The sequence below is a fragment of the Microtus ochrogaster genome, chromosome 17 (genome assembly GCF_000317375.1).
Source record: "Microtus ochrogaster isolate Prairie Vole_2 chromosome 17, MicOch1.0, whole genome shotgun sequence".
In the NCBI taxonomy this organism is placed as follows: domain Eukaryota; kingdom Metazoa; phylum Chordata; class Mammalia; order Rodentia; family Cricetidae; genus Microtus; species Microtus ochrogaster.
This window is the reverse complement of record NC_022019.1, coordinates 1,642,420-1,654,234: the sequence shown is the minus strand read 5'-3', so window position 1 is coordinate 1,654,234 and position 11,815 is coordinate 1,642,420. Positions and strand designations below refer to the sequence as shown.

Here is an 11,815-nt window from a genome sequence, read left to right as displayed (position 1 = left end):
AAGAAGTAAATAAGGAAAGCGCAAGAATATGATGCTCCTCTTGTTTTCTTTTTTAATAATTGTCTTAATGTTCTGTTTGCTTTCATTTATGCCCTGGCCTTGAGATTTAAAAAGAATGCTTGTAATATGATTAATATTCATTCCTTATGGTTAATTTGGTTTATTACTGTAGACTGATTCATTGTCAATTTTGAAGCACTGCTGTAACAGCAAAATTTATATCAGAAGAGCATCCTGCAGAAGCCTTCTGAAGCTTAGGTACAGCCCGGAGAAATGTAGAATATCTGTCAATGCAAGCATGCAGGTGCCACACCGGAGGCCCGAGAGCAAAGTGAGGGACATCCATTGCCATAATTCACTTTTCACCTCTGGGATTCACTCCAAGTGTATGACCATGGCAGTGTAAGGGGGCACACATTTGTCACATGGGCCTGCATGGGGTGTCCCGCTGCACATTAAGTCTGCTAGCATTCGCACATAGTGAGTGCTGATGGACCTGTTCTGGAGAGGCAATACAAACTGCCCTTAAACAAAGCAATACTCAGAATCAAGGCACTCCTGGCTTATGTCCTAAACACAATAAAGGAAAACATGGGGCCAAGGAATGCTGACCTAAATTTGATAAGGACAGAAATACACTGTCTAGGAACAATGACAATACCAGTCAACAACAGGTAAACAGATTAAGGGCCCCCTTCAGGCAAAATTAGAGGATTGAAATAGCAAGCCAGTAACACTTGTGCCAGCTTCACGTGGTAATCAGTCTGTCTTTTCCGTAGAAGCTGTTACTCATAAAAGCTGCTATGCTTTTCTTTGCCCTAAAGAGATTGCCATTCTCCTTCTGTGTCCCTTATGGGCTATTGGGGACCTATATGGCAGTAGTTCTTCATGAAAGGAAACATGGTTTATACAGAGTATTGATAAAGGTTGGAGTGGGGAAATTGCAGCCATGGTCATAGTGCCCAGTGACTGGCAATTTAAAGCAGAAGAAAATTGCATAATTACTGCATCACAGGAAAATGTGCTTTGCAAGGAAGGATCTGGTAGTGCCAGGAAAACTGAAGTTAAAGAGCTTTCTGGCAGAAAAAGGATTCTGTGTATCCATTCTCCAAGTATTCTCTGACTGGTGAAGAGTCTGTAACTTTTCTTTAAAAAGGCCATTGAGGTGTCCAGGCAGACTTACTGAATTGCCATGTTGTATCGAGAGGTGTTGTGTTTTCAGTGACCCCTGTGGTCCAGTAGATTCAGGCATCCCCGTCACTCGGCCCAGTGCCTTTCCTCTCTGCTCTCCTGTTCCTTGCATTAGCCGTTGCTCCTGTGAAGAGGCCTGAGAGTCTGGGTCTCATTAGCTTGCAGACAGAGTAGTGGGAACAGCATACCATAGGCTGGGGGACTACTATTATGCCTTCTGTACTTAAACATTTTAATTTTGTGCCACTTTGTTTAATCTTGCTAGAGGTCATAGTTTTCAGTCCTGTGGGGTTGACTTTACCTCCACAGGCCATTTGGAGGGCCGTTTTCCTATGATTATAGTAGAGACATCAGTCAGCTCCAGAAACAGTTATCATGTAAAAGTTTTTCCTTTTATGTTTAAGTCCAGTACTGGTTTATCATTGATTCTTTAAGTAGCCAGCTCAGCTATACTTGAAACACCTGGCCGAGACCTGTTTGAAGAACATGGCTTTCAAAAGCAGCTAATTTGCTCTGTGTGGAAGTCCCCACATTTCTCTGAACTTGAGAAAGTCCATGATATTTCCTATCTCTCTTTGACGTCTAATTATTCCTTGGTGATCTTCACAGGCATTATCAAAAGCCAGCCATTTAATAATAACCTTGAACCTGTCTCCCTTTAATTGTTTCTCAGTGGCATCTTTGAGTGTCCCTATGAAATCAGCATAAGGCTCAGAGGGATCTTACATGATTTTATACACACACACAGTCAGATCGCCTATTAGTTTTCGTCCAAGCAGCCATAGCTTCATCTGTACTGTGGGAGAGCAGCTGATCTGTTGGTCCTCTTGCACCAGCCCCTGTCAGCATTTCATATGAGATGTTTCCCAACTCATCCCTCAGTCCTGGTTGCTAAAGTTCTTCGTGGGCTTCCTCTGTAAGCCACATTTGTCATTGAAGAAATAGGGAGGGGCTGGAGAGATGGCTCAGTGGTTAAGAGCATTGCCTGCTCTTCCAAAGGTCCTGAGTTCAATTCCCAGCAACCACATGGTGGCTCACAACCATCTGTAAAGAGATCTGGCGCCCTCTTCTGGCCTTCAGGCATACAGACAATATTGTATACATAATAAATAAATAAATAAATAAATAAATAAATAAATAAATAAATAAATAAATAAATAAATAAATAGAGCTCTTCATATTAGGACTGGAGAGATGGCTCAGCGGTTAAGAGCACTGACTGCTCTTCCAGAGGTCCTGAGTTCAATTCTCAGCAACCACATGGTGGCTCACAGCCATCTATAATGAGATCTGGCGCCCCCTTCTGGCACGCAGGCACACATCGAAGGAATGTTGTACACATAATAAATAAATAAATATTTAAAAAAAAGAAATAGGAAAGTTCTAGAAGCATTTTAGCAATCGTGTGAAAATCATACAACAACCTTGTGCATTAATTTTCTAACCAAAAAAATATTCATAGCAATATGGAACAGTGAGTTCTTAGGCAGTTCAAGCCTCTTTAAAACCCATGTCTAATCCCTGATAACCATTTTGATTTTGCTGAGACTGCACTGGAAATATCAACTCACCTCACGAGGCTGGGGAGGAACTGAAAATGAATTGTTTCCCCGCTCTGCCCTAGCTTGTCTGTAGTCTCTCCTAAATCCTTATCAGGAAATGGAATAAGATTACAATAATGATCTGATTTCTCACCCTGTGCTTCAGTGTAGTGCATCTAAATAAGGCTTCCTTGAGGGAGCTGCGGGGTCATCACAAGCATGGTTGTGGGTGGCACTGTTGTTTTTAATTTTGATTTTGCCTAAATGGGGAAAATCTGTTTTTTTGCCCCTTTTACCAATTTTAAGGTTTAATCACCCAGCTTATATTCATTCAAGGAATTACCCATCTCTTCCTCATGATCAATACTCTCCTTATCTTCCTTAAGTATCTTGATGACACTTTGAATTAATTCCCCAGGTGACCCAGACTTGGACAGGGATTTTCCCCTTGTTTGTGTACCTTACTCATTGTTCTTGGGACTCTGGTCAGTATTCCTTCCCCTAAAGCTTCTTCTGGAGACCAGGGACTCTTGCCAGCAACCTAACAGTTAGGGTTCTCATACTATGCCCCCTCCTTTCTTTAAGTGATGCGCAAGCTCTACTTCAGGCAGAGCCTGCTCTGGTTTCTGTCCTGTTATCTCACCTCCTGTGAGCATCCCACTCTCTAATCTTGTAGCAACTTCGGGCCCCTGTTTTGGGAGGTGCTTGTCACTGCTCTAGAGGCCGTGGGACCTGGGAGGGTGGAGCCCATAGATGTGGACTAAAGTCTCATGTAATAACTACTTTATTTAGAGCCTCACGGACATCTTATACTCTTGTAGTCAAGAGAATTCACATGAATAAAGTGTCCAGGCACAGGTGCAAACCTCACACGACGGAGCACACTGAACACAGCAAAAACATGTTTTTCCTTAGAAGCATATAAACAGCAATAGCCAATTGTGACGAATGATCAGAAGTAAACTCACTTCTGTTGGGTGCCTTTGGGAGAGACACAAAGACAGTCCAAGAACAAGTCTATGTTAGGAAGAAATTGAGGTCACAAAACTCTTAGTTACTTGGACTGTTCCAACAGTTCTGTTCAGCTGGTTATTGTTTCACAGAGACACGCCCACAATTCTAGAAGTTGATTTTTTTCTCCTTTTCTGTTGTAGTACCATTAAGTTGGCAGTGGATGAAGAGGTGGCGCATTGCTCTTTGAAGTTCATGGACATGCACATGAAGGCGTATATACAAATGGCTGCTTCCCTGTTGGTAAAGGGCGCTCATGAACGAACTTTTGTACCTCAGACAGTTCCTGCTTCATGTGTTTGGATATGTAGAACGTTATGTGGGTACAATCAGATAAAAATGTAAAAGCAAATCATTTAAGTGTGGTTAATGTGGTTATGTATAGTGAATAACTTTTGATAATGTTTGTTTAAAATATAACTATACCCTCAGAATCTAAAATGAAGTGGATTATTGTTAGAATATGTAACTTAATTGGCAAAGTAATTCAAATATTTTTTTATAATCATCCCCACCTCACACCTATATAACTGAAAACAATCGCTTAATTGAAACATGACTCAACATTTTGAGGTCCTCTAGTTACACAAACCAGGGCCTCTTGTTAATATTTTAGCTACATAAATGTATTGTGTATGTGTTTACTAAGTTTAAGCCAACATTATACTCAGTTCTGTCAAAATAAGATAATGTTCCTATCACAAAAGCATGCTCGAAGGACAGGTTTCTTACTCTGACAGCTCTAGGAAAATGTTGGTGCCAAATGTACTTAGACAAGTTAGGGTTTAATAGAGTCATACTGCCGTGTTCTGAACCCAGCCTCAGGACAAGACAGCAGGGAGATGAGGAAGGGAGCTGCTGGACCATCACTGCAGGACCTCATAATCCAGCCGCTGTCCAAGCCAGCAGGTGAAGCTGGGAGCTTTCCTCTCACTAGCGACTGCCGGGGCTTACACAGAGATGGAAGATCCTCTTGACAATGTGGAACCCATGAATCCTTTTTCCTTAGGAAGCATTTACAAAAGGTGGTTTATTTTTAACATGTTATTTCCTTATCAGTTCTGATTACTGGTGGGACTAAATAAAGGTCATTTATACCATTTTTTTTAACGTGGAAAGTGCTCTAAATTCTAAATGACATTCTCGCAGTGACTGAACCACAACCGGTTTGAGTTATTGCAGGATTCCACACATGTAATACATGTTTCTTGGCCTCAATATACCAGACAACTGAAAGGGAAAACTCTTGAGTTGGCAAAGCCATGGTTAGACCTCTGAATAGACCAGGTGTAGGAAGCTGAGCTTGGCAGGTGGCTCGGGCAGACACATAACCTTCTAGCTCAGTGTGCTTCACTGCACACCTGTTCCTTTCTAAAGGACATTTCTTGTACCGGTACATGCTGTGAGTCTGCAAGGCAGTCTGCTCTGCAGCTCTCCCAGTAGCTACAAGGCCTGTGAGCAGTCAGTCCCACATGAATGACAGACCCTCATTCACCTCAACTTACAGGGTTCACAGAGGTGATAGAACATTCGGGGGGCAGAGGCAAGCGAATCTCTGTGAGTTTGAGGCCAGCCTGGTCTACAAAGGAAGTTTCAGGACAGCCACAGTTACAAGGGAAATCCTATCTTGGGGAGAAAGAAGAGATGCTGTATTTGCCTCCTGGTGGGTTCAAAACCTTATAATGGGTAGGTCTCGGCCCCAGCCTGAGCTCCTGATTGTCAGATGTAGTTGCGGGCTTTAGCTTCTCAGTGTGGACCTTCCCTTCGTCTGCTCTGCTGCTCCAGGTTTGTCCAGCTTTGGGTCAGATTTTAGAGTCTTTGGCTTCACACAGCAAAGCTGGTGAAGCACATTGAGCATGTGCAGGGGTGCCGTGGCAGTGACTGGTGACCTCAAATGTCCCTAGTTTTGCCAGGTGGGTTCAAACATTGATTCACCAAAGATAACTTCTGCATTAAAGCCTTATAACCATTAGGTGCATTCGGTGCCAACAGTTTTCTAGAGCTCTGGCTGAGCGGGAAATCTGTCTTTAGAGTGTAATGCAATTTTGAAAGGAACGTTTTGTTATTTTGGCAGAACTGGGTATAATAATTGGATTAAGCTTAATCACAAAACAATTTCTGATTCTTCTCCCAGGGCTTCTTGGGTCTGGAGCCCGCCCTGCCAGTCCGGGCACCTGGGCCCTGGAATATACTATCACTGCCCTGCCTACCTATGAAATTTTAAGCCAATAATTATCAGCTGCCAAGTTCATCAACTGGTGTGTTGTGTTGATGATGATGTTTTGGGGAGTGTCGTTAAGAGAATCTAATGGTCCATCCCACATGGTTTGCAATGGCCGGCACTTTCATTTTAACCGCTGCTTTATGGACTGTCCGACTGATAATGGGGACTTAGTGAATTTATTATTGTCTAATGGAAGAGCAGACTTCAAAGGGATAGCAGAATTTTCTGTTATTTTTATTTTTTTCTGAACATTTCTGCTGTTGCCCTCAGGATAGAGTATTTCTGGGTTCTAGATAGAAACAGGAAAAGCAAAATTAAATAAAAAACAAAAGGTAGCCAAATGAGGAAAAGAATCTGGAAAAGGTTTTATATTTTTGTTTTTGTTTTAACCCAAGAAAAGAATAATACTGTTTTTAGGACAGTCCATGCTGGGCCAGGACTGGTCAACTAAAAAAAAACAATTTAGTTTAGAGTTTGTCAATAAGTGGTTGGTTCAAATGACAATTTGTTGACGTGGGTTGACAATGTCTAAATAAATACAGCAAAAACAGCGAGGTGTGTGCAAGAGTAGTGTTTCTGACGCTGAGGTCTTAGGTGTACCGTGTGCACCTCTTTATCCAAGGACTCCCGCCTCTGTTCATCGTACTGCCAGTAGAGGGTAAGAGGGCAGGCAGCAGAATGTTCTAGAAAACATGATGCGCCTCACCCTGTCTTTTAGAGATGCGAAAGCCTAACAGAAGGAGCTGCTGAGAGCAGTGGTGCCCTAGGGAAGACCAATCTTAGAGGAGCAAATGTCACCCTTTATCTTCAGAATTCTGCCCAAACAAGATGGGTAATAGTGACGGGGACTGGGATTGTGTGCACACCTGTAGCCTGAGGACTGAGTCCGTCCCCTGTGCACATCTGTGATGGGCTCTGTGCTGGAGAGTTGGCCACACCCATACCAGGCACCTGATAAAACGTAATTAAGAGTAGCTGACAAGGCCGGGCGGTGGTGGCGCACGCCTTTAATCCCAGCACTCGGGAGGCAGAGGCAGGCGGATCTCTGTGAGTTCGAGACCAGCCTGGTCTACAAGAGCTAGTTCCAGGACAGGCTCCAAAACCACAGAGAAACCCTGTCTCGAAAAACCAAAAAAAAAAAAAAAAATAGCTGACAAGATAACAGATCTGGGGCATTGGATCTTTGTCTTCTTTTCTTTTTTGTTAGGGTCTTACTTTATAACTTTGGCTAGCCTGGAGCTTTTTCCCCATCCCCTCGCCCTGCATCTCCTTACCCCCTTTTCCTTCCCCCCCCCCAAGACAGCGTTTCTCTGTATAACAGTTCTGGCACTTGCTTTGTAGACCAGGCTGGCCTCTAACTCCCACAGATCCACCTGCCTCTGTCTCCTAAGTGCTGGGATTAAAGGTGTGCGCCACCACCGCTCAGCTTCAGCTTGGAGCTCTTTAATGTAAATGAGGAACTCACAAAAATCTTCCTGTCTCTGCTTACCAAATGCTGAAGTTAAAGCATATCCCTGGTTTGTCAATCTGTGTGTGTACATAGATATTCATATATATATGAATTTCTTTCAAGAGCTGAGTAGTGGTGGTGCATACCTTTAATCCCAGCATTTACAAAGCCAAAGACATTGGAATCTCTGATTTCCAGGACAGCCAGGGTTATACAGGGAAACCCTGTCTCAAAAAACAACAATAAAAGCCAAAGAATATCTTTCAAGATTGTAGTGCTGATCAGTAACTATTCAAGTATGGAAGTAGCAGGATGTTTTCCTCTGCTTGTCTGCATAAATGGGCTTGCCCAGCCTGTCACTCATGGCAGACATGGGCTGGTTGCCATTGAGTAGATTTGACTGATATGTGCTCCATAAAGGTTTTTTGTAATACTTTTTTTGAGATTGTGGTTTTCCATTTATTGAATATTGATAAATTTGGTGTGTTTTACAGCCTTATGCATTTAACTTCAGCTGCCTGTCCTGTGGTTTGAGACATACACATTTGTACTGTGAACTTTGTAAGCAGCGGAGGTTTTATCACCTGCTCCTGTATTTGCAAACAAAGACAAGTGTTGCTTGAAGTAGTAATTATATTTAGAAGTAGGCTATGGATGTGATACTTGATATTTTTAAGGTAAAGTTGTTTTTGTGTATAATACCTGAAAGCCTTTTTAAGAAATTTACTTTCGTTTCGCCGGGTAGTGGTGGCGGCCCATGCCTTTAATCCTAGCACTCGGGAGGCAGATGCAGGGGGACCTCTGAGTTCAAGGCCAGGCTGGTCTACAGAGTGAGTTCCAGGACAGCCAGAGATACACAGAGAAACTCTTGTCTCAAAAGAAAAGGAAGGAAAGAAGGAAAGGAAAGGAAGGGAAAACTTATTTTCATGATTTCATGGTTTCTTCGTTTATTTTCTTCCTGGGGCCCAATTCTAGGCTTCTCCCCAAAGTCTAGACCCATTAAGTTCCTGTTGCAGTCCTAAAGAAAACGAGGGACTTAAGTTCCTGCTTACATGTGACCTGCAGGGATTCCACCTGATTGCCTAGGACTGCCCCCACAGCTAGGCCACTCTGTAATCAGGTTATCTCTTCCTGAAGTCAGGGGACCATCCTCCCCTGCGGCCTACTCCTTTTCCTCTGTCACACGTGGTGAGGGTCACATTAAGGTTAATGAGGTTGACCCTGTCATGGGAGTTAGCCAGCTCCTGTGTGAGTGAGCTGAGAATGAAAATTTGGGGAAAGATTGCAGTCTTTAGCCTTTTAAATTAAATTGTAGGGTTACTTCTGATATTCTGTATGCCTGAAAGTGCCCACCTGAAATCTGCTAAGAAATAGTCAAATTGAAATGTAAGACCGCCCTGGGGGGGCCCAGGTGGTTGACTGACTTTCTCGTTGTGAGATGGCATTGCTCTAACAAGCACATGCTAAGTTTCCTGGCCAGGCAGGTCCTTTACCACCGTGCCAGTACTCCTGACTGGTCACCTCTCTGCAGTAGACGTCCAGAGCAGGACTCAGTCCTAGCATGAGCACGTTTCTTCACGTGACACACAGTAGAATCTAGTGCCACAACTATGGGAGCCATCCCCTGAAGTTTATTTCTGTGTTATTTGTATGTTTTATTTGCTTTTATATATATATGTATGCTCGTACCTGCGTGAGTGTATACCTGTGCAAGCCAGAAGAGAGCATCAGATCCTGAACTAGAGTTATAACTGAACGACCTGATGTGGGTGCTGGGGATCAGACTCTGGTTCTCTGGAAGAGCAGCCAGCGCTCCTTGTCACCAGGCTGTCCCTCCAGCCCTTACATATCTTCTCTTAATTGAGTGAATGAAGCTGTTTTTCCTGATACCCTGTGGCGCGCTGGCGTTCCACAGACGTGGGAAGAAGTACTTGCCCATAAATTCTTCATAGTGGGAGCAAAGTGAATATGCTTAGGTTGTGAACCCTGACTCCTGGTTGAGATTTGCCTGAATCCTAACTGCAGGTCCTAGGAGTCACGGTGTGATAGAATCTTAGACTAAACAGCTTTCTAGCCCCACTGAAGTCTTGACTTTGTATAAGCTGTAAGGACGCTTAGGGGTTGAGAATGGGGGTTGGGGTGGTAAAGCTCTCACCACCTAAGCATGAGGAGGATCCGAGTTGGAATCCCTAGGACCTAGAAAGGCAGTGTGGAAATGCATGCTCTGTAATCTCATGGAACCTACTGGGATGCAGTAGGATACCTGGAACCTTGTGGGCCTGCTACTCTGGGACACACAGCAGCAGCTAGGCCCAAGAGACTTTCAAGATGGAAGGTGATGGACATCCAAGCTTGTCCTCTGACATCTACGTGCGCATCATGACACTCAGATACATTTACACACGAATGCATGCACACAAACCTCAAGGCACTGGGAAATTTAAGTTCGTTACTGTGTTTGTATTCTTTTAAGCGTCATTTTATGTGGCAGTTATTTAGGCTAGTATTGCTTAAAGATGGTTTAAAGTAGTTTTAAAAGGTAGTTTTTGGGGGGCTGGAGGTAGCTCAACAGTTAAAGAGCTCTAATTGCCCATCTAGAGGGCCTGGTTCGGTTCCCAACACCCATGTAGCAGCTCAGAACCATCTGTAACTCCTGTCTCAAGTGTTCTGATATCCTCTTCTGACTTCTGTGGGCACCAGACACATAAAAATAAGCGGGTAAAAGAAGGGGGAAGCTACTTTAGAGCTAAGAATCCAAGTTTAACAGAGGTGAGGTAAAAGCCAGGCAGTGGTAGCACACGCCTTTAATCCCAGCACTGGAGTGGCAGAGGCTGGTGGATCTCTGAGAGTTCGAGGCCAGCCTGGTCTACAAGAGCTAGTTCCAGGACAGGCTCCAAAGCTACAGAGAAACCCTGTCGGGGGCAAGAGGAGTGAGGAAAGCCCCAAGGCCATCCCTCAAGGCTGGAGTCACCGGTCCTATCAGGGAGACAGCCTGCCTGCTGGGTTAGCCACTCAGCTATGCACTAAGCTTTCGTATGGTTCCTTCATAGACAGTTAACTTGATGTTTGCCATGCGCCATTCTGTCTTCATTTTGTTCTTAGTGGACCTTGTATGGATGCCAAAGCTCTGGGGATGCTTTTCAGGGAAGAGAGCAGAGTCTGGAGCTTCTTTCCGTACTACCCTCACGCTCTGCTTCCTATCCTGGGAGCCAATGGTAGCTCTCTTCCTGCCAATCAAACCTTTGGTCACTGTAACGCCTTGGAAGAGAAACACTGCCTCTGCAGTTCACATGCAGGATCCCACTTAGTGCCGCACGTGAAGACAAAAAGGTTCTTGCCTTGTTTATAGATGAGAAAGTGAAGGCTCTCACAGATCCTGTGTTGTGGGACCAGGATTAAAGTCCTACGCATGACTGTTTGAAGATTATGTCCTATAGGATGCTGTTTTCCAGAGGTGAGTTTCTGTGTTCTGTCACTGCCTACCTTGGCTGCCTAGAGCTGTCTTGAAGAACTCCCAGCAGGTCAGTCCATCTAGTATTTAGTGAGTAGCACACCTTGCACACATCCCTTTTCTGGGTTTCATTGATTATAGAAAGCATTGGTATTGAAGCGCATACTGAGTTGCGCTGCCTCCAGTGCTGATTTATAACCAAAGCTGTGTACGTGAAGACAAATAATGCTCAAAGGTATCGGCGTTGAACGGCATTTAAAACGTGCATCTGAGAACAGCGTATAAAAGGCAACAAAGGGTCAGACCCACTTGTTCCAGTCCATAGTCACCAGTCCTTAGAAGCGCAGTGGATATCCAGGGCTAAGGGCTAGGCCAAAGGTGACCTAGCGGATGGAACGTAGACCACAGAGGACAGTTCTGCCATATGGCTCAATGATTTTTCATTTAATCTCGCCAGTACAGGACATACTAAGTAAAGACATCTTAATGGTTGCTGGATGACACACTGACACTGCCCAAATGTTTAAATAACAATTTTTATTAAGCTTTTTTTTTTGAAAAATAATTTGGCTTAATCATTCTAGAACTTTAAAACAGTTCCATTAGAAGCCAAAACAGTGTGCACACTTCCACTTTCGGTTGTGAAAACTGACGTTGTACATTACTTCACTGCCTCCTCGTTGGCGTTTGCCTGAATCCTAACTGCAGGTCCTAGGAATGGTGTGACAGAATCTTGGAATATCCAGGCCTACTGAAGTCTTGACTTTGTATAAGCTGCAAAGAAGCTAAGGGGAGCGGGGTAATGGTGGTGCACACCTTTAATCCTAGCCTTCAGGAGGCAGAGGCAGTCGGATCTCTGAGTTCGAGGCAAGCCTGGTCTACAAGAGCTAGTTCCAGGACAGGCTCCAAAGCTACAGAGAAACCCTGTCTCAAAAAACCAAAAAAAA

General features: G+C 44.0%; 1 protein-coding gene across 1 annotated transcript in view; it reads left to right on the top strand.

Moving 5' to 3' along the window:
• The window catches only part of Mapk1ip1l (mitogen-activated protein kinase 1 interacting protein 1 like), an 18,796-nt gene extending 12,278 nt beyond the window's left edge, over positions 1–6,518 (top strand). The window contains exon 4 of the mRNA XM_013349211.1: positions 3,887–6,518. Coding sequence (XP_013204665.1) covers positions 3,887–3,895 — 9 coding nt within the window. The 3' untranslated portion in view covers positions 3,896–6,518. The remainder of the gene's footprint in view (positions 1–3,886) is intronic.
• Positions 6,519–11,815: the final 5,297 nt, after the last annotated feature.